The following is a 27,923-nucleotide window of genomic DNA, read 5'->3' as shown; positions in this document are numbered from 1 at the left end:
CGCACGAGAACGTATTACTTCCGTGGCTGTGACAGCAACCAACATCCAACCCCTAGCTGCTGTTTAAAGTTTCTTTCTTTGTCTACCCGCTGTTTGCTTGCTAGCTAGCTTTTTCGGCTATTATGGAAAGCTCAATGATATTGGCCGCATTACATGGTGATGAAACTATTTATGCAAATTTGGGTAATATTGTCGCACCCGATGAAGACGACAACGACATGATGATGGCTGATGACGATAATGGCGGCATGGCATCGACCACAGCCCATTCTCTAATGCAAAACCTTTTGTCGACAATGGCAACTACGATGGAAAAGGCAACTGAAGTTGGAGTTCTAGCATCAACAACAACAACTGCGGCACCAGATCATGATTCCACAGTGTCAATGGATAATTTCTACCCGGCGTTGGTACAATGTTTTGGTATTATTATTTGTGGGTAAGTGATTTGAGATTAATTTTATGATTTTTGTAAGTCGGATTTAAAATAGTCACAAATTTAATTCAAAGTAATTAAAAATATATATATATAAAAAAAAATCAAAACGTCGTGGACATACAAAAAATATCTAAAATCAATTTGATATTTTATAACGGCTTTCGTTTTTTATGAGGACTATATGAAAGTGTGGCCTGAAATAACAAAATGAGATAAAAACTGTGTTGAAAAACGTCTAAAACGGAAACTTCCAATATTGATAATGTTTAGTAGAGAGATTTTCTGCCTAATGGCAGAACTTTCTTTCCATAAGCCCAGCTTAAAAAAGATTTCCAGGCGCGTCGGTTTTTTGCGCAGTTTTTCCACTTTGAAAGATCATATTCAGCAATGTTGTCTTAAACTTGATCTTTCCATCTTATTCGTGGCCTTCCCCTTCTGCGTGAACCATCAGCTGGGGCATCTTCATTCATTCTCACAACATGACCTAGCCAACACATGCTGCAGCTCAATACGTTTAACAATGCCGATGTCCGAGAATAGCTGGTACAGCTCATTGTTCACTCGACGGCGATATTCACCGTCAACGCAGATCGCCCCATAGATCTTTCAGAGAATTTTTCTCTCAAACACTCCAAGAGCTGCCTTATCTGCTTGCGTAAGTACCCATGCTTCAGATCCATATAATAGCATGGTTAGTATCAGCGTCTTGTAAGAGTGTTTCGACTTTAACTACTGATCTTGTGTCAGTTAAAGTTATCCTGCATAGCCGAATTAATTTTGCAGGAATGCCAAACGCTGTCGAATAGTGGAATGTGTCGATGTGTTTTTCGTGGTCTTTTTTCCAGGATTTGGCGTAGAGTGAAAATGTGGTCAATGGTGGATTTGCCAGGTCTAAAGCCGCATTGGTATGGCCCAATAATGTCATTGACCATTGGCTTCAATCGTTCACACAGCACACTCGATAGTACTTTATATGCGATGGGAAGAAGGCTAATTCCTGTATAGTTGGCACATATCGTCTTGTCTCATTTTTCGTGCACGGGACACAGGATGCTGAGGTTCCAATCATTTGGCAAGCATTCCTCTAGCCAAATTGTACTAATCAGCTGGTACATGCTCCTTACCAGCATCTGACCACCAGCCTTGAATAGTTCCTCTGCTTTATTATTCTTCAGCCGAATGATTGCTATTCTGACCTCATCTTGGCTAGGGGGTATACACTCTATACCGATATCTATTATTGGTTTATCCTCTTCGCCGCTGCTATTTGATACCAGAAAATTTTCAAAATGCTCCTTCCAGATCCTCAGAACACTATCTGTATCTGTCACCAGGTTTCCTTCTTCATCTCTACAGGAGGATGTGCCTGCTCCAAAGCCTTCGGTTTGGTGTTTTACTCGTTGGTAACATTTTCGGACTTCATTCTGACTCCTGTACATCTGGATTTGCTCCTGCTCGCGTGGGTCTCATCTTCCAACATAAAATAAGTTTAAAAGAAATATTACAATGTGTATTTTTGGAATCACATCCGAATTTTCATACTATTGTTATTGGATTAATAATTTTCAACATTTTAAACCCCACATGAAATACCAGAAAATCGAATCCAAAGAAGAGATCTATTATCTTTGGATTCGATCTAGTATAAGTAAAAATATTACGATGTTCAAAGTTTGGATAAAGTGGGATATTCCATACAAGTTGTCAAAATATTGACTCTTTTGTGGGGGAGGTACTAGTTGGAGTGGACAGAAAAGCCACATCTCCCAACAATACACAGGCATGAATAAAAATTTAGGATATGCAAAGTTTGGTTTGTATCGGATGCTCTGTTCGCATGGGCATATAGCCCTCATTAGCCACAAAGTTGAGGGTATAAACACTGTTTATACCCTCAGTCTTATGGCTAATGATGGTATATACACTTTGATACGGTGAAAATGTGCCTCATCAAAATATTGGCTTTAGACTCCAAGATTCATTGGACCAAATCCGTTTCAGAAAATTTGGAGTCGATTTACACATGTCCGTCCGTTGTCCCTCTGTCTGACTGGATGGTCCGCACGATAACTCTCGAAGGCAGCAACCGATGTCATTCAAAGTGTGTACATCTTAATATTTTTTTCAAACAGAGTTTAAGTTCGAGGTTGGGGAATATCGCTCAACCTCTTTCTGGTACCTCCCCAAAAATGGTCAAAATTTTCAATATTTGCAAATCCAATATCATTCGAATGGAAAGTCCGATGTGAACCAAACTTTGCACAAACCATTATTTTTGCGAAGTCTAGATTAAGTCCGAAGATGGGACCAATTGGTCCACTCCTTCTGGTACCTCCCCCACAAATGGTCAAAATTTCAATATTAGTAAATCCAAAATATCTGGCAAATGGAATGTCTGATTTGAACGAACAAATCTTTACCAACCCTAGATCAAGTCCGAAGATGGGAATCATTGGTCCACTCCCTTTGGTACCTCAGTAGTCCACTTCTTCCGTTACCTCCCTCACAAATGGTCAATATTTTACAAAATTTTATCAACATTAAATCCGAAAGCTTTCTTATATAAAGCGAATAATAAAATCGGTGTGTAATTCCGAAGACCTCTGCAAACCATAGGCTGGGGGTATATATCTGTCGGCAACACCGACTGACACTTTTTACTTGTTTTGGGATACTTTTGACCAGAACCGAATGATCTTTACAATGAATTTTTTCAACAACCGATTTAAATGATGTCAAATTTGCCCGGAATTAAATCCCATAAATTATCTAATCGCAATTCATTATTATTTAATAAAACTATACTTTCAAAATGAAATTCATCCATCCATGGTGATATACATTATGATTGATTACTGTCTTTTGAACGGATGAGTGAATGTATGCCAAATTGGCGGTAATCGTTGAATGACCGCAAATTCTTATCTCGTTTCTGGTGTTGTTGTTGTGTTGTCGTTTCTGGTGGGTCTGTTGGCTTAAATTGGCCATGAACTTGAACAATAAACTTAAAATGGTATATTTGAAAGCTAATAAATAAGGAAACATTAATATAGTCTGTTCATGAAAAAGGTTACTCATAAACAACATTTTTCAAGGCTAATTCATAAATCCAAATTTCTAATTGGCAAAAATAGTCTTTTGGATTTAGATGTTTTTTTATAGAAATAACAAAATTTTAATATTTTATAAAAACTTTTTCTAAACACACAATTAATATAACCTCCATATTATTGGGAAGGGTTCAAGTACTTCTAGCATTGCTTCGAAATTCAATGCAATATAAATTTCTTTGTTTATACAAAAAAGAAAGAAATCCTTCGTACAATGGGTGTTAGGAAAGTTGAGAATGTATTATTGTTAGACGACTCCTTCCCACTGTCGTAAACCTTTCTTTTATTGCCAAGTAAGTTTATAGCCTCCATAATGTTTGACCTTGACTAATAGTTCAACTAAAAATAAACAAAACAAAAAACACATCAACATCAAAACCTACTTTCAAAATTTGTTTTTATATTTGTTTATTGTTGCTTTCGTGTGGTGGTGGTGTTGGCGGAAGAGGTGAGGTGAGGGGGGCATCACAACCGGCAAAATAGGTAAAGAGTTATTTGAACTTTTTTCCATTTCGTCGTTTTGTTTTCAAATGCCAATACAATAAATAACCATGTTGTTGTGTTGTTTGATGGTCGGGTCTAGAGAATTTGTTTTGTTTTTTTTTTTTGCCAAACATGTAAATCATGGCTGGTATTTCCCGCAACGGAACTGCTGCAGCAGATATATATAAAAAAACACAAAAACACAGGTTAGGTACAGGAAATCGACAACTTCAGTTGTATTGATTTGCAGTTTTTGTTGTTGTTTTTTTGTTCGCTAATGCCTTCTAAACATTTACCTATTATGACTCAAATGTCAAGTAAGTGATAGTTATTCGAATTGGGGGAGGTGGATTGGCAATAGCCCCTTGCTGGGGTACTGTTATGGGGGGAAATGAAACTAATAGCTTGGCATCTATTGACATCTGGTCGGTTACTTGCCATTCATGTTTGAAAATTGAAAGCTATTTATTTAATATCTTTCGTTTTGATTTTTCAATTTGTAATTTGCATTTTATGGATTTATTGATTTGTTATTAGACAGTAGAAATTTGTTTAACAATATTCTAGTTTGTTGTTGTGTTCTATACCATTATATGATTACTTTGTAATTTTGTAACAGATAGTAAATAGTTAATGGCTATTAGAGGAGTTATCTACTACATTGTATTTTGGTATGTAATTATTTCTTTTACATTAATTGGTTTTAAAAAGATTTATTAGATGTCTTTCACATATCGAAATATGGTAAAAAATGGAGAGGTAGAACATGGGCATAATTTCTTCAGGGATATAAAATTAAAAAAAAACATACTAATTGAAAAAATGCATTATCGTTGGGACCTCTCGCAGCCATTTAATACCGAACGAGGATTCAGACAAGGGATAATTTCTTCAGAGATATAAAATAAAAAAATACTAATTGAAAAAATGCGTTATCGTTGGGACCAATTTGGGAAAAGTTTCGATGAGATTGAATATTCGGTCCGCTTCATAAGAGATGTACAACTTTTTAAAATGTTGACCCTTTGTGGGGGAGGTATCAGAAGGAGTAGACCTAAAAGTCCCATCTTTCAACCGTATAATTTTACGGTCATAATATTCTGTTCACGTAATATTATAAATAATAAATTCAGCAAAATGTTTGCCATTTTGTGGGAAGATACCAGAAGAGTGGACCGGTATCCTTATTTGATATTCGAACTTAATCAAAATTTGAAAGATATTTGACATTACGTCGGAAATTCCACACCATTGTTATTGGATTAAAAAATTTTCAAAATCTTGACCCATTGTGAGGAATGTACAAGAAAGAGTGGACCAATGAGTCTGATTTTTGGATTCGATATAGTTATCAGAAGGTGTGGACCGATATTTCCCATCTTCGAACTTGAACTATGTTTAAGATATCCTACGTTTGGATGAAAGCGGTTAATCCCTTCGAGAGTTGACGGGCCCACAAGTCGGCCACACGGACGGATGGACTTTTGTAAATCGACTCCAAATATTGTGAAAAGGATTTGGTCCAAAGAAATCCAATATTAGGATTTTTGCCGTATCCTATTAAGATTTAGATTTTTACCACATCCGAGTGTATATACCCTCTATAAGGCTGATGGTATAACAAAAATCACAGACCTGTGGGTCCTATTTTTTTCTTTTGATACCAAGTCACAGTAAATTTTCAAATGTCTACAAATACCTATATCTTAACATTTAATTGAATAATACATTTTGAAAAGACCTCAACCCCTGGAAACCATACCTCCATTGCCCAACAATTTACTTTACACACCTCCTGCTTCTACCTCGGCACCACATAATGCAATTTGCCACAAGCACGTGACTCATACCGAACAAAAAAACCAAAAACAAAAATAAGAACCGTTTATTGCAGACACAATCGATATTCACCTTCGTTCAAATACTCACGTTCGAAATTAAAAAAAATAAAACACTTGTAATTGATATGTACGTATGTATGCATGCATGGATGTATACCTCCAAGACAGAAACACATTGAAATGTAAATGATAATATGTATATTCGTATTTGAACACCGATTGCTTAACAATAAAGCAAAAAAATGCCTTCTGTAGAACATTTTTTGGGAAAGGAAATATTTTTTAAATATTTGGAATCTTTTTTACCTTTAAATTAAATTTACAGCTTAATTATTTAAAAAAAATGGAAATGTTGATAAGTTTAACACATTCAAAGTACCATAATCAATCTGGAAATTCGAAACTACAGACCCTAAGGCTGGAAAATCGGTCTAAGACTGTGAACATACCGAAAATGTCATGTAGAAACATGAAATGACATTGAAAATGTTCAGTAAATAATTTATATACCCACCAACACCCGGAATGCCAAATTACAGCCCTTTCGAAATCTACGATAAACGCTCAGTTCTAGTAAAATTAATTTTTATAAATCTACGCTTATGTCTTCCTGAAAAATGTACACTTCTGTCTCTGAAATCCTTCGAAAAATTATTCCTTAAAAATTTACGCCTTGGGCTTTAATAATCCTCCTAAAGGAAAGCATTCATTAAAATCTACGCCCTGGGCTTTAACAATTCTCCTAAACGAAAGAATTCCTTAAATATCTACGCATCTCTCAATCCATCTAAAAGTATTCCTTAAAAAAAACTACGTTTTTGTCTCTTACAGTCCTCCTAAATTAAAAAAAAATAAAGCTTAGGTCTCCCACAATCCACCTTAAGATATTCTATATAACATGACTCTTAGATCTTGTACATTCCTCCTCAAAATTCTTCGTTTATATTATACGCTACAAATCTATGAAAATTCTCCTAAAATTACTTTTTAAAATTCTACGCTTACGGATCTCATGATCATCTTACACTTTAAATATCTAAGTATGTGCCTCGGACAATACTACTAAAATTATTTTTGTTTAAAGTTATGTTAAAGTTATGGCCAGCGACAATCCTCGTGATTTTCTTCCTCAAAATAATAAGACAATGGCACTTCCGGACCTCCTAAAAATATTCATGCAAAAAGTCAATGCTTTGGTTTTTCAACACCTCCTAAAAATATTCTTTAAATATCCGGGTTTTTGGCTCTGATAGTTCTTCGACAAAAAATCGCTTTTGTGGCTATATTGGATCTCCACGCCTAGTCTGATGGTTCTCCTAAAAAATCAGTGTTTTCGGCTCTGTTGGTTCTTCTAAAAGATCCGCGCATAGGAGACTGCTGGTTTTCCTAAATACATTTTTTTAAAATTTCACGTTTTTGGCACTGTTGGTTATACTAAAAATATTCTTTACAAAATCCACGTTTTTAGGTCTGTTGGTTCTCCTTAAAATATTCTTTAAAAAATGCGCCCAGTGATCGGCTGGTTTTCCTTAAAATATTCCTTAAAAAATGCGCCCAGGAATCGGCTGGTTTTCCTAAAAATATTCTTTAAATATTCACGTTTTTGGCTCAGTTGGTTCCCCTAAAAATATTCCTTAAAATAATCTACGTTTTTAGTTCTGTTGGTTCTCCTAAAAATATTCTTTAAAAAATTCGCCCATGGAGTCTGTTGGTTCTTCTAAAAATATTTTTTAAAAAACCGCGTTTTTTGGTTTTATTGGATCTCCCTCTGTTAGTTCTCCCAAAAATATTCTTTAAAAAAATATACACCTACGGATCTCCTGGTTCCTCTAAAAATATTCTTCTAAAAATCCGCGTTTGTTTTTATTCTATCGGATCTCTAAAAATCATTCTGTGTAAAATCGCGCCAATGGGCCTGCTGGTACTTCTAAAAATATTATTTAAATAAAAAATACATAACTAGGGGTTTGTTGTTTTTTCCATAAATATTTAAAAAAACTACGGGTCTGTTGGTTCACGTAAAAACATGTTTAACAAAAGACCGTCTGTGGCACTTTTGGTTTTTCTCCTTCTCTCTGTTGATCCTCCTAAAAATACTATTTAATGTTCCTTTGTCCTTGAAAAAAAAAAATATTCTTAAAAAATACCTTAGAAATTATTATTTTTATTTTATTTATTATTTATAATTAAAATACCTTAGAAATTATTTAGCATTTATGCTGGAATTTTTCTTTTCAATTTGTTTTGAATTTTAAATGCTTCTTTTTTTATAAATTGTTCTATACCATGCATAAACATGCAATAAATTTATTATTTTACAACAATCAAAGGGGTGATAGAACTGCGCCATAACTTCCCTGTTTTTCTGTCGTCTTCGTTGAAAGTAAAAACCGATTAAAAAAATTTAAAAAAAAAAAATTACAGCTATGTCAACATGCGGCGGACAATTACGTAGCACTTTGAAACGTAATTCAAATGTAATTGACTGTAAAATAAAAAAAACAACAAAACATTCATAACGTCATATAGAGAAAATAAATGTATTTTTTAACAGTAGTCGTGGTAGATAATTAGTTGTTGGTTTTACAAACGTACTAACATTTATTTATCAGTGACAAAAACAACAAAAACCAAAGAATGTTTACAATCGAAAAAAAAAACAAAAATACCGCGCATTTCAATCTTCAATTCCAATGGGCTTCGATCTTCAATCGCACGCGCAGACACATGGCTCGCAGAAACGGATGAACGCTGCCCCTTGTGTACTTAAAATTTCGATAAATTGTAATTAAATATTTGATCTGTTTGTCAGTCTATCTAACGGGTCGATAACTTCGATTTGTTTGCGGCATATTTATATTTACACGCAATTAGGGCAGTGTTACGAGGCACATTTTTTTCCAATTGACATATTTTTGTAATTGATCTTAAATGGGATTTAGTTTTGTCATGTCATCGTAATCGTCGTCATTTTAAATAAATAAAATTGATAATTTATTTTCGTTGTAATTGAATTTCCCAAGTATCTTAAAAAAATAAATAATGAGCCTAAATTGCACCACATTTGTGCATATAGATGATCTATTTATTATAAATACTATTTTATTTTTTGAAATGCAATGATCTGATGTAACTTCGAATGGTCATTGTCGAAATCAATTGCGAATTATTGCATTGCATAATTTATAGAGAATATTTTGAAAATGACCAGCGGAGCCATATGTTTAGATTTTTTAGACATTATTTTGAGGAAGATCAACATAGCTCTTTGGGCGGATTTTTAAAGATATTTTTTTTTTGTTGAGGATAACCCTTAGCTTGGATTTTTAAAAAAATATTTTTAGAAGGACCAGCAGACGCCTATGAATGGATTTTTTTACAGAATATTTTTAGCAGAACCATATTTTTAAGAATATTTTAATATTTAATTTAATATTTTTAAGAATATTAGAATATTTTTAGTAGAACCAACAGATCCTATGAGTGGATTTTTAAAGAAAATTTTTAGCACAACCAACTGAGCCTTAGTCGTTAATTTTTAAAGAATATTTTAGAAGCACCAGCAGACATCTAAGGCTGGATTTTTCAAGAATCTTTTAAGGTGGACTAACAAAGACCTAGGCGTAGATTTTTTAAAAAATATTTTTAGGGAATTATCGGAGTTCTAGGCGCAAATTTTAAAGAATATTTTTAGGATGACCAACAGATGCCTAGTGTGGATTTTTAAAGAATATATTTAGGATGTTGGAGGACCAACAGAAGCCTAGGAGTGGATTTGTTAAGAATATTTTTAGGATGACCAACAGAAGCCTAGGCGTGGATTTTTAAAGAATATTTTTAGGATGACCAACAGAAGCCTAGGCGTGGATTTTTAAAGAATATTTTTAGGAGGATCAGCTGACATATAAGCATCGATTTTTCATAAATACTTTTTGGAGGACCAACAGATGTTTAGACTAGATGAGATTTTATTTATGGGGAATATCAGAACAATGAAGAAAGTGTATTAACTTACCTTAAGTACAGTTGCGTTAAAATATAAGATTGCAATAAAAAACTACATGTATTTAAAAAACCTACTCTATAATTATCGTTTACAGCCACTAGCTACCTAACAATGAGACCCACGCCCACATTACAACAACACCAACAAATTGACATGTTCAGTCAAAATAACATCCCCACTTTAAGTTACAATTTAATTGGGATTCCGTGCCACTTACAATGGAACAATTTCAGAAAAACAACAACAGCGACAACAAAAACAGCAGCAGAACTTCAAAAATCAATATTTAACACAGGTTGTTGATTGTGAGCCTGGTGTCTGGTGCGAGTGAAACTTTAAACAAAAAACGATTACATCGACTAGGCGAGTGAATAATAATTTTTATCACAAATTTTATTAACAAAAAAAAAAAAAAAAATCCGAACAAAAGAACATTCCTCCCCAATATGGAAGTGCGATGTGAGGTGATTGTGGAGTCAATTAATTTTTCATATCACATGTTTAAGATACATGGCGTGTCTGTCCGACAATTGTTGACAATTAGATACTGTTTTTTATATAAAGAACTCCCTGATATGTCAGTGGATAACACGTACTCGTACTTCTATCCGAACTTGTTATTATAAATAAGTGTCGACACTCATTCTCTCCTGGGAATTTTTATTGTTATCTTTAATAGCTATTGTATGTTGTTTTGCTTTTGTTTTTGGTTTATATTTTATCTTTTGTTTTTCATCTTAGTAATAGGATGGGATAAATTAAATATTTCAGTATTAATTTTCCACAATTTATCTTTTTGTTTTGCTGTAGTTGTTGTTAATTTAACATGTGTCATGATTTATTTGCAATTTAACACTGAATATTTATTTTTATACAAAATTTTGTAATAAATATTTGAAATTATTGTCTTATTTTTTTGTTAGAAATCATGACGAAATTCGTTTCTGAATAGAAAATTATTATTAAAAAAAATAAACTTATTTAATATCAACTAAAAGTATTACTTAAAAATCGACGCCTACGGCTCTTTTGGTTTTACTAAAATATTCCTTAAAAATCCACGCCTACGGCTCTTTTGGTTTTACTAAAATATTCCTTAAAAATCCACGCCTACGGCTTTTTTGGTTTTACTAAAATATTCCTTAAAAATCCACGCCTACGGCTCTTTTGGTTTTACTAAAATATTCCTTAAAAATCCACGCCTAGGTCTCTTTTGGTTCTACTAAAAATAATCCTTAAAAATCCACGCCTAAGGCTCTGCTAAAAATATTCCTTAAAAATCCACGCCTAGGTCTCTTTTGGTTCTACTAAAAATAATCCTTAAAAATCCACGCCTAAGGCTCTGCTAAAAATATTCCTTAAAAATCCACGCCTAGGTCTCTTTTGGTTCTACTAAAAATAATCCTTAAAAATCCACGCCTAAGGCTCTGCTAAAAATATTCCTTAAAAATCCACGCCTAGGTCTCTTTTGGTTCTACTAAAAATAATCCTTAAAAATCCACGCCTAAGGCTCTGCTAAAAATATTCCTTAAAAATCCACGCCTAAGGCTCTGCTAAAAATATTCCTTAAAAATCCACGCCTAAGGCTCTGCTAAAAATATTCCTTAAAAATCCACGCCTAAGGCTCTGCTAAAAATATTCCTTAAAAATCCACGCCTAAGGCTCTGCTAAAAATATTCCTTAAAAATCCACGCCTAAGGCTCTGCTAAAAATATTCCTTAAAAATCCACGCCTAAGGCTCTGCTAAAAATATTCCTTAAAAATCCACGCCTAGGGCTCTGTTGATTCTGCGAAAAAATATTCCTTAAAAATCCACGCCTAGGGCTCTGTTGATTCTGCGAAAAAATATTCCTTAAAAATCCACGCCTAGGGCTCTGTTGATTCTGCGAAAAAATATTCCTTAAAAATCCACGCCTAGGGCTCTGTTGGATCTGTTAAAAATATTCCTCAAATATCCACGCCTAGGGCTCCGTTGGATCTGTTAAAAATATTCCTCAAATATCCACGCCTAGGGCTCTGTTGGATCTGTTAAAAATATTCCTCAAATATCCACGCCTAGGGCTCTGTTGAATCTGTTAAAAATATTCCGTAAAAATCCACGCCTAGGGCTCTGTTGCTTCTGCGAAAAATATTCTTAACAAATCCACGCCAAGGGCTCTGTTGCTTCTACGAAAAATTTTCCTTAAAAATTTACGCCTAGGGCTCTTTTGGTTCTACTAAAAATATTCCCTAAAAATCCACGCCTAGGGCTCTTTTGGTTCTACTAAAAATATTCCTTAAAAATCCGCCCCTAGGGCTCTTTTAGTTCTACTAAAAATATTCCTTAAAAATCCAGGCCTAGGGCTCTTTTGGTTCCACTAAAAATATTCCTTAAAAATCCACGCCTAGGGCTCTTTTGGTTCCACTAAAAATATTCCTTAAAAATCCACGCCTAGGGCTATGTTGGATCTGCTAAAAATATTCATTAAAATCCACGCCTAGGGCTATGCTATGCTTGGATATACTGAAAATATTCCTCAAATATCCACGCCTAGGGCTCTGTTGGATCTGTTAAAAATATTCCTTAAAAATCCACGCCTAGGGCTATATTGGTTCTGCTAAAAATATTCCTTAAAAATCCACGCCTGGGGCTTTGTTGGATCTGCTAAAAATATTCCTTAAAAATCCTGGCCTAAGTTTCAGTTGGATCTGCTAAAAAAATTCCTTAAAAATTCACGCCTAGGGCTCTGTTGGATCTGCTAAAAATATTCCTTAAAAATCCACGCCTAAGGATCTGTTGGATCTGCTAAAAATATTCCTTAATAATCCACGCCTAGGGCTCTGTTGGATCTGCTAAAAATATTCCTTAAACATCCACGCCTAGGACTCTTTTGCTTCTACTAAAACTATTCCTTAATAATCCTCGCCTAGGGCTCTGTTGGATCTGCTAAAAATATTCCTTAAAAATCCACGCCTAGGGCTCTGTTGGATCTGCTAAAAATATTCCTTAAAAATCCACGCCTAGGGCTCTGTTGGATCTGCTAAAAATATTCCTTAAAAATCCACGCCTACGGCTCTTTTGGTTCTACTACAAATATTCCTTAAAAATTTACGCCTAGGGTTGGTTCTGCTAAAAATATTCTTTAAAAATCCACGCCTAGGGCTTTTTTGGATCAACTGAAAATCTAAGCTTCTAAAAATATTTTTTTTTAATTCTTTTCACGCCTTTGGCTCATGGAAACCTCCTAAAATATAGATTACAAATCTACATTTAGGACTAGGGTAACTCGGCTAAAAACATTCTTTAAAAATTCAAGCTTATTGATATTTTGGACCCCCTAGAAATATTCCTTCTTCTGGTGGTCCTCCTAAAAATAATCCTTTAAAATTATTAGTTATGGTTGTGATAGAGCTTGAAACTTATTTTTTCTTTAATTATCTGACACATAATTTGATTTAAAATGATTGAAACTCAAAACCGTCATTAATCATTGCCGTAAGTCGCCGCCAGATTTCTGTAAAAATCTATTTAATTGTGGCAATTAATTAATTAAGTAATTCATTCAGAGAATCATCAACTAAGGAGGAGGTCAATTAAAATCATTTGGATTCTTGATAAAAATGTTAAATGCGAATTAGTTTCAACTGTCATTGGTTGGCTCAGCTCAGGGCAGTTAAAAAAAAATTGAAAATTGAAAAAAAAGAAACAACGAAATGATGCAATAATCACTTGGCCAAGAAAATCCCCTGGATGGATGTTAAGGTCTTAATAAATAACATCAAATGTAAAAATATCGAATCCGAGAGGTTTGTTCTTCAATGCTGAAAAGAGGTTTACCTCTTCTAAAACAAAAAATAAAATATCATTTGTATGTCATATTGACTCACATTTAAAATTTATGATAAAAATATGAATATGAACCGAATTGTATTTGGCGACTCTCTTTGTCCTCAAAACACAATGAATAAAATTGAATGTGTTTTATTTATAAAAAAAACTGGAATTTTTTTATTTGTTCTGCATTTCATGAGTAATTTTCGTTATCCCCCTAAATTACAGCAAATTGTTGTCTGACTCCGTCGTTTAATATTGACTAATACACAGTTATTGCAAACAAAAAATTAAAATTGAAACGTGATTTGTCAGAACAATAAAAAATTAGCAGTGCAGAACAGATGTTCTTTTCGAAGATGCACCAGGTAGATAGGTGGAGCGACAGAATAACCCACAGGAAAAAAACGCTCATTAACAATTCTAAAAATTGATGAAACATCCAACCGAACATTCATTCACATTCATGTGCAATTCACAAATATCTACAATCTTGGCAAAGTCCATACAAAAGCTGCATAACCACCCTTGAACCGGGAAGTAACAGATTTGTTGTTATTGTAGAATGCATGGCATTTACTTCCTGTTTGGTAAATGGGAGAAAGGGATAGAAGGGTTGATTTTTATTAAATATTTCTTTGAGAAGGGCCAGCTGGGCCATTTGATTTTTTAAAGGAGTGTTTTTGGGAGAATCAGCAGAATCATAAGAAGAACCAACTAAGCCCTAGGAGTGGATTTTTAGGGGAATCATTAACGATTTTTTAAAGAAAATTTTTAGGAGATTTGGAAAAGCCTTTGAGTTTTTAAAGAATATTTTTCGCAGAACTAGCTGAGATCAACGGGTGGATAATTTAAAGAATATTTTGAGGAGAACCAGGAGAGCCATATGCGTGGTTTGTTAAAGAATATTTTGAGGAGAAGCAGCAAAGCCTTGGGCGTGGATTTTTTAAAGAATATTTTTAGAAGAAGCAGCAAAGCCATAAGCTTGGAGTTTTAAAGAATATTTTTAGGAGAACTATCAGAGCCATAGGCGTGGATTTTTTAAAGAATTTTTTTAGGAGAAGCAGCAAAGCCTTAGGCGTGGATTTTTTTTAAAGAATATTTTTAGGAGAAGCAGCAAAGCCTTAGGCGTGGATTTTTTTTAAAGAATATTTTTAGGAGAAGCAGCAAAGCCTTAGGCGTGGATTTTTTAAAGAATAATTTGTGGAGAAGCAGCAAAGCCTTAGGCGCGGATTTTTTTAAAGATTAATTTGAGGAGAAGCAGCAGAGCTATAGGCCTGGATTTTTTAAAGAATAATTTGTGGAGAAGCAGCAGAGCTATAGGCCTGGATTTTTAAAGAATTATTTGTTGAGAAGCAGCAGAGCTATAGGCCTGGATTTTTTAAAGAATATTTTGAGGAGACGCAGCAGAGCTATAGGACTGGATTTTTTAAAGAATAATTTGTGGAGAAGCAGCAGAGCTATAGGCCTGGATTTTTAAAGAATTATTTGTTGAGAAGCAGCAGAGCTATATGCCTGGATTTTTTAAAGAATATTTCGAGGAGACGCAGCAGAGCTATAGGACTGGATTTTTTAAAGAATAATTTGAGGAGAAGCAGCAGAGCTATAGGCCTGGATTTTTTAAAGAATAATTTGTGGAGAAGCAGCAGAGCTATAGGCCTGGATTTTTAAAGAATATTTTGAGGAGAAGCAGCAAAGCCTTAGTCGTGGATTTTTAAAGAATATTTTGAGGAGAAGCAGCAGAGCTTTAAGCCTGGATTTTTTAAAGAATATTTTTAGGAGAAGCAGCTAAGCCTTAGGCGTGGATTTTTTAAAGAAAATTTTTAGGAGAAGCAGCAAAGCCTTAGGCGTGGATTTTTTAAAGAAAATTTTTAGGAGAACCAGCAAAGCCTTAGGCGTGGATTTTTTAAAGAAAATTTTTAGGAGAACCAGCAAAGCCTTAGGCGTGGATTTTTTAAAGAAAATTTTTAGGAGAACCAGCAAAGCCTTAGGCGTGGATTTTTTAGAGAAAATTTTAAGGAGAAGCCGCAAAGCCCTAGCCTGTTTTTTTAGAGAATGTATTTAGGAGGATAAATAGAGCCCTAGCCTGGATTCTTTATAGAATATTTTGAGGAGGATAAAGATAGTCATAGCATGGATTTTTTAGAGAAAATTTTTAGGAGGATAAATAGAGCCCTACCCTGGATTTTTAGAGAATATTTTTAGGATGATAAATAGAGCTCCAGCCTGAATTTTTAGATACCATTTTTAGGGTGATAAATAGAGCCCTAGCCTGGATTTTTTTAGGAGGATAAATAATGTAGGAGGATAAATAGAGCCCTAGCCTGGATTTTTTAGAGAATATATGTAGGAGGATAAATAGAGCCTTAGTCTGGATTTTTTAGAGAATATTTTTAGGAGGATAAATAGAGCTAGGGATTTTTAGAGAATATTTATAGGAGGATAAATTGGGTCCTATCCTGGATGTTTTAGAGAATATTTTTAGGAGGATAAATAGAGCCCTAGCCTGGGTTTTTAGAGGATATTTTTAGGAGGATAAATAGGGCCCTAGCCTGGATTTTGTAAAGAATAATTTTGGGAGCTTAAATAGAGCCTTAGACTGGATTTGTTAGTAATTTTTTATAAGATAACCAGCGGAGCTCTAGTCGTGAATTGTTAAAGAGTATATTTTTGGAGAATATTTATTGTTTGAATTATTGACCTGCAAGATAACAATAAATCTTTTGTTCGAAGGGATTGCTAACATGTTAAAAAAACCGCATGTTTTGTCCTGACACCTCCGCAGAAAAATTCCTATTGTATTGGTGGACCTCCTATAAAGATTGTACATAGTTCACTTCTTGCCTCTCTGATATACCTGTTACGAAATAAATGTCCACCTATCTATTGCCCTGATAGACATGCAATGCACATCTCTCAAAAACTTTCGGAATATTTTTTTAAACTCCATTTCTATTGTCCTGAAAGACTTTCAGTTCTTAAAGTTTTGGAAGATTTACGATTTAAAATTCTTGAAATTGTGTCCATAAATATTTCAAGACACCTTTAAAGAATATGTTTGCATCCATACTTTTTAATGAGGCTTATCAGAGCCTTTAGAATGGCTTTTTTAAAAGAATGTAAATTCTAAAAGAAAATGTTTAAAAATCCGAGCCCATAGTCCTCAGTATATATTTTTTTTAATTTGCCGGAAATTTCATCTACCTGGACGATGTCTAAATAAAATTGTTTAAAAATTAACCTCAAAACCATCTATGAACAAATATTTTTTTGCACATAAATCTATAAAGACGATTTCCAAGAATACGGGTAACTACATATCAATCAAAGGTTGCTTCAATTTTTGGATAATTCAAAACCAAATCACAAAGTTCACTGACTTTATTCGATCGAATTAAAAAACGTAAATTTGCCATATACGGGGGAGTATTTGTTGTTGTGGTTTTATTTTTTCTTTTTTTATAATTTTGGGCATTCAATTGATAGATTGATTTTGAACGGGTTATTTGTTTATTGTCCCAAAAAATAAAAACAACAAATATATAATACAATTTTGTATTTTTTTGTTGTTGGGTTTATTTTTGTCTACCCATTGCACTACTACTCACTTGTCTGAGTCATTTTTGTTGTTGTCTGTTTAAATAATTTAAATACTGGACACGCGTATAAATCAATTCCATGTTGTTGTTATTATTATAGAAAGCCGGTTAAATACTCAATATTTAAACATTTCATTCGCACTATTTGTTGTAATTGCTTGTAATTAGAGACGTTTTTTTGTCAGACGGCAGGAAATATTTTGCAAAGCGGCGGGGAATATCAGAATAGAAAGTTTTCTTATTTATAATTATTTACCACCAGGTAATTAATTTACGGCCACTATTGTAATTAATTTCTAAACTCTATAATTACCATAAAGTGCGTAATTTATTTCCTTTTTAAAGATATCTATTGCCGTCGTTGTCTAATAAGAGAAAAGAAAACATTACATCCTGTTTGTGAAACCAATGAGAAATGGGTCGGATTGCAAATAAACGAATTGTCTAATTCCTATTGCCCTAATAGACCTTGAAAGAAAATGCTTTAAAAGTTTACTCATATTTTCCTGATCTACTTTGAAAGAAAATTCTTTACTCATATTGTCCTGATCGACATTGAAAGAAAATTCTTTAAAAATTTACTCATATTGTCCTGATCGACCTTGAAAGAAATTTCTTAAAAAATCCACGCCTGTTATCCTGATAGACCGTCAACGGAATTTCTTTAAAAATCCACGCCTATTGTCCTGATAAAACTTCAAAGAAATTTCTATAAAAATCCACGCCTATTGTCCAGATAGACCTTCAAAGAAATTTCTTTAAAAATCAACGCCTATTGTCCTGATAGACCTTGAAAGAAATTTTTTCCATTATTTTACAAAATTTGAATTTCAGCATGTGTTTCATAAAAAAATCGGAATCTATAAATGATATGATTACACTTGGTAACTGCAACGGCAAACATCACCTCAAAAGGTTAATGAACACAGCTGTTATTTCTAGACTCTCGGCAAATCGAAAATAACCCCAAACCACTAACCAAGCCAGACTAGGAAAAATATACATTGAGTTTTTTTAAATGCTGATTTTATAATATTTTTTTTGATTATTTGTATTTATTTGTTGAAAATGGCCACATGTTGATTTTTAAAAGCAATTCGATTCAATATTAACTGAAATGTTAATTAAATAAAAAAGAACAGCCACGCTGTTTTTATGATACTTGCAGGAAAAATGCGTTTAGACATTAAAATTATATGCAAAATAAATATGTTATCGTAAAGGGTAATTGGAATCAATTACAACTTAGCCGAGCCTATCACATACACATTTTTTTCAATTTGCTGATTATTATTTTTTTGATTCAGCGGTAAAAAAAAATCTTATCAACATTTCATGCATGCATTTAATTTTTGCATTTCAATATTGAAATTATAAGACATCAATCTGCATTTTTGAAAAAATATATGCGTGGAATTTGTGAAAAATATTTAAATAAAAATATTTGCTAATTTTCGTGAAAATCGGTTCAGATTTAGATATATCTCCTATATATATATATATATATATATATTCGTCCGATTTAATGTAAATTGTGTACCAAAGTTCCTATATATCTTTCGATTTGCACGAATTTTGGCATAGCGTAATGAATTAGTTCTAGTATTATATGTGTTAAGTTTCCTGAAAATCGTTCCAGATATAGATATAGCTCCTCTATATATTTTCGTCCGATTTAATGTAAATGATTTACCAAAGTCGCTGTATATCTTTCGATTTGCACAAATTTTGGCATATCGTAATGTATTATGTCTAGAATGATGTGAGCTAAGTTTCCTGAAAATCGCTACAGATTTAGATATAACTCCTATATATATTTTCGTCCGATTTTATGTAAATGATTTACCAAAGTCCGTATATATCTTTCGATTTGCACGAAATTTGGCACAGCGTACTGAATATGGTCTATAATGATGTGTGTTGAGTTTCATGAAAATCGGTCCAGATTTAGATATAGTTCCCATATATATTTTCGTCCGATTTAATGTAAATGTTGTACCAAAGTTCCTATATATCTTTCGATTTGCACAAAATTTGGCATATCGTGGGTGTTACGTTTTCTGAAAATCGGTTCAGATTTAGATATAGCTCCTGTATATATTTTCTTCCGATTTTATGTAAATTGAGCACTAAAGACCCAAACTTTTTCCGATTGCCACACCATTTTGAACAATGATAATTAATATAAGTTTATCTCTTGCAAGTTTCGTTGAAATCCGTTCAGATTTTGATATAGCTTCTACATATATATTTTCGTCCGATTTTACACCAAATTGGCACAAATTTTGCACGACTTACTGAAGTTAGTATAACCTAGAAATTGGATATAAATGCCGCTAAAAGGTGGGTCCGATTGACACAAAATTTTGCACAACGTAAATCGATTTTTAAATTGATTTACATATCTGACCAAATGAACAATTTAGTATAGGTTACAGAATGACACGTTTACGGATCCAATTTCATTTTACTGGTCCTTCAAAAATGCGACGTCTGTTAGGATTCATCTGTTGAATATACCCAAAGTGATGAAGGTTATCATATAGACGGCCCCGTCCGACTTTACTACCTTCCTTACTGGTTTTCTGTGTATTTGTATGTCTGTGTGTAAAAAATTGACAGCAGTTGATTAATACAACAACAAATCTGATACCAGAAATCTCCAGACTCCCAGCAACCTCAAAAAAGTTGTTTCAAAATCCTCACTTTGATAACTCTCCCCACTGTGATATTCTTAAAAAATTCCTTAAAAATTTGCCCAATTTGAAAATATTTTTTTTTTCATTTTCTTTCTTCCTATTAAAATAAGAATTTGAAAATTCACGCTTACTGTTCTCAAAAATCTCAAAATAATACTCTTTATAACTTACTCATTCCATATCTCTCTGTATTGTAGTTTTATGAACACTATTCATAAAATATATGAACTAATTTTTTTCCAGTGTATATATATATGTATTTGTGTAATAAAATCGAATGTAATATATATAAGGGCACGTGTGACTTCTGACATATTATATATTTTTATTTTTTAATATTCAACAAATATGTTTTGTTGAAGTGCCTATTGACGGTGAATAAGATTCTCTCTCCCTCTCTTGAAATTTTTTATGACAACAACTGATTAATATAACAAATTCCTAATCAATACTTTCTTATCTCCCATTAAATAAAATAAATAGCAATAAAGTTATTTTTAATAGAAATAGAAATTTAAAATAATATTTTAAATTTAATAATAATAAAATTGTTTTTGTATATAAAACATGTGATATATAAATAATTGTCTATGCTAGCAGCAATTTAAAATACTGAATTTTATTTAACCAAAAGCCGAAACAAAATCAAACAAGAAAAATAATATATACTATTTTTATAGATTTAAATTTTCATTAAATATTGTCTTCATATTCTGTGATTTTATTTTTGGTTAAAAAAAACTACAATTTATTTATATAAATTTAATATTGCTTAATTATCTAAAAACTACTATTTTCCATATTTATATACAAACTGTATTGAATCTTAATGAGTGATTATATTGAATTGGATTATTTTTTCAAAGTCAGTTAAAATGATTTTTTGAAGGTGTAAACCTCAAATGTAATTGAAAACAATAAACAAATCTGACGCAATTTTTAATGTTTTTAACAAGAAAAATGCAGTTCGCTTTTTTCTCGGGGTTCAGCTAAAAGTCAATTACAAAATTTCAATTTGTTACAATTAATGATAAGGATTTTTTTTTCTAAAATAAATCAAAATCAATGTTTGTATTTGATTATTCAATTCTAATTCCATATTTATTTGTGCAGTTATCTGGCGGGACGTTTTAAAATCATCACAAATGCCGAAACCAAAGGCCTGGGAACATTTGTGGGTACATTCGCCCTACCCTCGCTGATTTTCTTGTCACTGGTCGAACTGAATTGGAGCAAAGTTAATTGGACGTTTCTATTGGCAATGATGATCTCCAAGGCAATTGTATTCTTTGTGGTGCTGTTGATATCGCTGATTGTGGCAAGGCCATTGAATTATGCTCGAGCGGGGCTGTTGGGTATATTCTGTACGCAGAGTAATGATTTTGCAATTGGTTATCCGATTGGTGAGTGGAAATTTTTTTTTCTTTGGAAATTCTCTTTAAATTATATTAAATTAATTTTGAATGTTTTCTAATCTTCCAGTAATGGCCTTGTATCATGATGTCCACCCGGAATATGCTTCCTATTTGTATTTAATGGCACCCATATCCCTGGCCATTTTAAATCCAATTGGTCTCATTTTAATGGAAATTGCCAAAATTGCTAAAAATAAAACGGAACAGGTGAGGGTAACAATGAAATTTTGTATTACTTTGATAACGTGAAAAATATCGAAATTTATTTATAGATTCAAAATCCCCCATTGTGTCCGGAAACCTGTCCTGCGGAGCAGATGGCAAAACGCAATCGCTGTTTAAATGAAAAAACCCTGCTTGTTTTCAATACCATAAAATCGTTATTTTTCAACCCCCTATTGCTGATGACTCTGCTGGGTGTGGCCGGCTCCTTTATATTTTCCAATGGCTTACCCGAAATGATGGCGAGTGTTTTACGCGTCTTTGGTCAATCATTTTCGGCCACAGCATTATTTTTATTGGGCTTAAAAATTGTTGGACAAGGTCGTTCTCTCAAGGGATCGGAATTTTTGCTGCCCGGCATTTTGATATTGGTTAAAATGTGAGTAAATACCAGGGCTTGTGCTGGTCCTCAAAGAAAAATATTTTAAAAATCCACGCCTTATCCTAATCGTTGAAAATTGTTTTTTTAAATACAATTTTTGAAAAATCTACGGCTTTTGTAGATCCTAGAGAAAATATTTTAAAAGAAATGGTTTAAAAAATTCCCGTCAATTGATGCTTTTTGAAAAATACATTTAAAAATCCATGCTTATTTATGGCCCATGATTTTTTTAATCCTTGCATACCGATATTCTTTGAAAACAATTTTTTAAACAAAGGCCTAGTTTACTTAAAAGAAAAATACATTTAAAATCAATGCTTATTGATGGCCCATGAAAAAAAATATTTTTTTTAAATCCCTGCCTACCGATATTCTTTGATGTACTTAAAAAAAGAAAACATTTTATCTGGTCCCTGAATCCTTGTAAAAATGTATTTTTTAATTTCTTGCATGAAAGAAAATGAAAATTTTGATATATCTGTGGCTTGTGTAGATCCTAGAAAAAATATTTTTAAAAGTCCCCGACAATTGTTTTTTTTAAATACATTTAAAAATCGATTACTATTGATGACCCATGAATTTGTTTTTAAACTTGCATACCGATATACATTTTTTAAAAAATTTAGAAAAAAAATCTACGTTTTGCCTGGTTCTAAAAAAAATATATTAAAATAATCCACGTTTTATCTGATCCTTAAAAAATATTTAAAAAATGCTTGGAAAAAAATAATTTTTTTTATTTCATGCATACGGATATTCCTTCAAGAAATATATTTTTTAAATCCTACGCCTAATGAAGATTCTTGAACAAATATTTTTCAGATATTTCTTGAAAAAATATTAACAAATTTCTTTTTTTTATTCCAAATCCAAATATAAATGAGCAAATATTTTTTCTTTCAGTTTGGTCCTCCCCCTGGTATGCCGACAAACCGTGAATATTATGCAGGCTGGTTCTGATTTTAATGATACCACCGAGTTGAGCACATTTGGTTTTCTCTATGGTACATTTCCCGCTGCCCCAGGGGCATTTGTTATTGCCACACAATATAATATTGAAGTGGAATTGGTAAGATTACAATTTTTATTTTTAAAATTAAAAATAATTTAAACTTTAATTTTTTTGGTTTTCAGATTGCCAAAAGTATGGTTTTGTGTACGTTCATCTCGGCACCTCTCATGTTTATATCGGCAAAAATGATTTCATTGACCAATCTCAATCCCATTGACTATCTCCATGAATTGGATGCATTCTCATTCGATATTAGTGTAGCTGGAGTAGCTGCCTGTATTTGGATGTTGTTGCTGTTGATCACTACAAAACGTTTTAAACGTCTGCCACATCGTATCACATTCTGTTTGGTATTGTCACAAGTGAGTTGGCCAAAAACATCCCTTAAAAATACTTTAATAATATATGAATTAGGTGACTTCTAAAAAAATATTTTTGTAAGTCATGTTCCTTGAATAAGGTATTATGAGAAGGACACGCCTAATTTCAATACATCATTGCCTAAGGTTACATCTCGAAAAAAGGACTCCTATGGCTATATACGGAAAAAATATTAAAATATATTTTTGAAATTTTTTAGTTCTAAATAACCTAACCTTAATTTCCTTCTTTTTTATTATCCAGCTAATGTGCTGTGTCGGTGTCATACTGTGGTCCAAATTGGAACATCATCAAAAATGGCCATTGATGATACAATTTTTCTTATTCAACATCGGCACTTATAGTTCACGATTGTGGACGGGTATTTTGGCCATTTCATTGCTATTTTTACAATGTCGCAGTTTATGTTTTGTATTGAAACTGTGGCCTTATATGGTGAGTAATGAAAATATTCTTTATTATTTTTAAATAATTTATTTTTGTTTTTTTTTTTAATTTTCTCTAGATTGCCTTTGCTTGGGGCATTCCAACATTAATATCTGGCTTGTTGGTGGCCTTCGACAGCAATGTTATGTCCGGGGAGAAACATAATCCCAGTTTTCAATATGGCAATGCCCAGGCGGCAATATCAGTATTTATGTTGGTAATGTGTTTCATCGGTAAGTGAAATGCCAAGATCGGCAGCATATTAAAGATAACAATTGGAATATGATGAGAAATTTTTGAATTGAAGAGTTACTAACTAAAATATCAGCTTTATCATATTGTTAATGTGTCTAACAAGGAACATTATTTTACAATGTTTTATGGACAAGTTAAGTTCATATGAGAAATATTTAAAATGTAGTTCCTTTACGCAATTAACAATATAATAAAATGATGTATTTGGTTCATAGTGATGTTTTCATAAAGTTTTCAATCTGATAAAAATATAATAAAAACATCACTTGTTTCGCCTAGAATCATTTTATTAATTTTTTCTTCTCACAACTTCCAGTAACTGTCGGTTGTTTGGTGATGCATCAACGCTACAAGAAACGTTATGAAAAATATTTAACCTATGCTCGAGAATTATCTAATCCTGAGTCAGGTAAGATACTAATTTCTTTTTTGGTGTTAAAAAAATAATTTGTTCTCCTTCTTCTTCTTAGAAAACTCCGATCTGCAATCCACAATATCGACAGCAAATCTTTTATCGAATTCCGGCAATTTACATCAAAGACGCCGTTATACATCCTACTCTTCATCCGATGATGATGATATGCTACCAAATACAGGAAATGCTGGTGGTGGTGCTTGTAATGGTTCCGTAACCAATTCGAATAAAACTACTACTGGTAATGCAGATGTTGGTGGTTGCGGCAGTGGCAATTGTTGTTCATCCAGTAGTACAACAACAACAAGTCCCACAACAACAGTGGTCGTTGACATTGAAGATCTACTGAACAAACGTAATTTGGAGCAGAGTAAAAAAGATTCCGAGGAAACGGATATCACCCAACCCAAAGACGAACAATTAAATCAAGTGTAAGTATTTTGAATTTTTTTATTTAAATTGAAGTGAATTCTTGGAATTTTTTTATTTTCCAAAAATTGCTAAAAAATATTTAGAAAATCCAATATTAAAAACAAACCAATAGGAAAAGTAGTAAAGTCGAACGGGGCCGACTATATGATACCCTTCACCACTATGGGTATATTAAAAAGATGCATCCTAACAGAAGGGCCATTAACATGAATTTGGATGAACTAAAATATGTGACCTTTATCTAAATGTGAATCGACTTAGATCAATCCATAAACATGCCATTCGTTTGTTACAATGGTACAAAATTATGTAAATCGATTTAAAGCAAATATCAATCGGGCATCGGTTGTCTATTTGGAGCGAAGTCGGTCGGAAATATATGCACTAAATCTGTACTTCTACGCGCAATTACGTCATTCTATTCTGAACAAATGGTGAAGAGTTTGGTGAAACATTTACTTTAAATCGGATGAAAATAGATATGGACGCTACTCCAAATATGAACGTATTTCAACGAAACTTGTCACAGGTTAGGCTAGACTAATTTTGTTCCTAATGGACATATTTTGGGTCCTTTGTTCCTACATAAAATCGGACTTAACTATATGGGAGCTATATCTAAATCTGGACGGGTTCCAAATTTCGCCCAAATCTATATATATATATATATATGGACTTTGGTACATCATTTACATTAAATCGAGCGAAAACATACATGAGAGCTATACCTAAATCTGAACCGATTTTCACGAAACTTCACACACATCGTTCTAGGGTTTATTCAGTACGCTGTGCAAAATTTGGTGCCTTTGGTACACCATTTACATTAAATTGGTCGAACATATATATGGGAGCTATATCTAAATATGAACTGGTTTTCAAAAAAATTTACACAAATAATTCTAGACTCAATTCAGCATACTATGCCAAATTTCGTGGAAATCGAAAGATATATAGGGACTTTGGTGAACCATTTACATAAAATCGGCGGACATATATATGGGAGCTATATCTAAATCTGAACCAATTTTCAAGAAATTTCACACACATCATTCTAGACTCAATTTACTACGCTATGCCAAATTTCGTGGAAATCAAATGATATATAGTGACTTTGGTGAACCATTTACATAAAATCGGTCGAACATATATGGGAGCTATATCTAAATCTGAACCTATTTTCACGAAATTTTACACACATCATTCTGAAAATTCATTTTATTTTAATTCTTTGAGATTTCTTAAAAAAAATATTTTAATTTAACATTTTTTGAAAAAATAAAAAATATTTTCAAAAAAATAATAAAATTCCACGTCTTATATTTTTATAATTAATTTTTTCTTTTTATTGTTTTTAGTAACAATGGCATACGTTCCGGCATTTGTAATCCATCGTTTAATTGTGGAGCCAGCACATCACAAAATTGCCAATCGATTATTGAACGCTATGAAGATCAGACGCGACGTGATTTGGAACCACTGGAACATGCCACAGATGGTGATGAACATCAGACATTGAAACACATTGTCTTGCTTATTATATTGCTGTGCTCAATGTTTGTGGTATATATTGCGGAATATGGAAAATAAATAATTGAAAATTTATTTTAATTTTTGAAATATTCACTTTTTTCAGGGTCTGGCTGTCTCCATTTGGACTCTGGTTATGGAGGGAATGTCGGGAATCTATTTAGAATTAAGTTTCCTGGATGCATTCTTAAATTTCGGACAAAGTTTAATTGTAATGGCTGTGTTTATAGGAGATATTGGAGAGTTCTTGCGACCATTGATTAAGCTGTGGCGGAAAATATGGTAAGTTGGGAGGAGGGGACATTTTTGGGAAGGCACAGTTAAACAGTTTTTTAAATCATTTTTTATTTATTCTATTTTTAGGTATGGTGCTAATGTTGTCACACTACCACATTGGTCACAGGTTAGTCAAGAGACCAAGCACATTTGCGAACAATTTAGAACACATCACTTGGAGAATTGTAAGAAGGATATTGCCAAGGATCGCAGGTGAATACAAAATGAAAAAATATATTTTTTTAAATTATTTTCATATTAAATCATGTTTGTTTGTTTGTTTACAGATGGCGCATTAAAACCTATCGCAAAGTATTTTATGGCTGCGAATTTGTCGACTGGCTTATTGAGGTGGGCCTATCCAAAGATCGCCTGGAAGCGGTGCATTATGCCAAACATTTGGTCAATGGCCGTGTTTTACGTCACATCAACAATGTCTATCATTTCGAGGACAAACAATTGTTGTATAATTTCTGTAGTCGCATGTAAATAACTCCGTTCGTCACAGAACACGACGGACGTTTTAATCACAAGTGAAATATGTCACAAAAAACAACCAACCACCCCCTTTGTTTATATTTATATTTACCTATAGTTTGAAACATTATATTTTTTTCTTTCCAAGCTGTGATTTGTTTTACTATTTTATAATTAATTTAGAATTTAGTTTAAATTTATTTTCAAATATTTTAAATATTATTTGATTTATTATTTTTATATTGAATAAGAGTTTCACAAATTGTTTTAGAATTTTTTTCTGTTTAGTTTTAGTTAGATGATTTGCAAAGCAAGGATGTATCACAAAAAGAAAAAAGTTAGTAAAGCTACAATTTTTTTTCTTCTTGATAATTGTAAAATTTTTAACAATTATAAATTTAAAAAAAAAAACATTATTTTAAAAGAATTTTCTCTCAAATATATATTATGAGAAATTTACTTTTATAAAGTAAAAAAAGAGTTTTCAAATTCTTTCCAAAAAAAAAAATAATTTTCTTGTTAGATAATTGAAATATATTTATAAATTAGCTGGGCTATATTTGCTATAAGAAATTAGTCTCAATTATTTGTCTGTGTAAATCTTATTGTCCAAATCTTCTTTATTTTCTTTAAGAAATAAATTTTTATCAACATCCAATTGTTGTTAACAAAAAAAAAAAAAACACAATTTTCAGATTTTGTCTTTTTTTAT

The 27,923-nt window shown here is 32.5% G+C and overlaps 1 protein-coding gene across 1 annotated transcript; it reads left to right on the top strand.

The window, feature by feature from the left end:
* Nucleotides 1-122: 122 nt before the first annotated feature.
* On the top strand, nucleotides 123-27,223 carry LOC133322498 (lysosomal cholesterol signaling protein). The gene is made up of 14 exons (XM_061531487.1): nucleotides 123-439; nucleotides 21,102-21,391; nucleotides 21,471-21,610; nucleotides 21,676-22,004; nucleotides 22,911-23,076; nucleotides 23,142-23,381; nucleotides 23,644-23,835; nucleotides 23,906-24,059; nucleotides 24,398-24,490; nucleotides 24,552-24,927; nucleotides 26,287-26,491; nucleotides 26,565-26,740; nucleotides 26,822-26,947; nucleotides 27,022-27,223. The coding sequence occupies exons 1-14, from the start codon at nucleotides 123-125 to the stop codon at nucleotides 27,221-27,223; spliced, it is 3,006 nt and encodes a 1,001-aa protein (XP_061387471.1).
* Nucleotides 27,224-27,923: the final 700 nt, after the last annotated feature.

This window comes from Musca vetustissima, unplaced genomic scaffold (genome assembly GCF_032173495.1).
Source record: "Musca vetustissima isolate MV318-11 ecotype Yass unplaced genomic scaffold, APGP_CSIRO_Mvet_v1 utg451, whole genome shotgun sequence".
Classification (NCBI taxonomy): domain Eukaryota; kingdom Metazoa; phylum Arthropoda; class Insecta; order Diptera; family Muscidae; genus Musca; species Musca vetustissima.
This window is presented reverse-complemented; position numbering and strand designations above follow the sequence as displayed.

Bases quoted from the DNA above. Each gene is read 5' to 3' on its own strand.
- LOC133322498 (XM_061531487.1), top strand. From the start codon at position 123: ATGGAAAGCTCAATGATATTGGCCGCATTACATGGTGATGAAACTATT. The intron at 21,392-21,470 runs GTGAGTGGAAAT...CTAATCTTCCAG, and splicing joins TGCAATTGGTTATCCGATTG to TAATGGCCTTGTATCATGAT. The intron at 24,491-24,551 runs GTAAGATACTAA...TCTTCTTCTTAG, and splicing joins ATTATCTAATCCTGAGTCAG to AAAACTCCGATCTGCAATCC.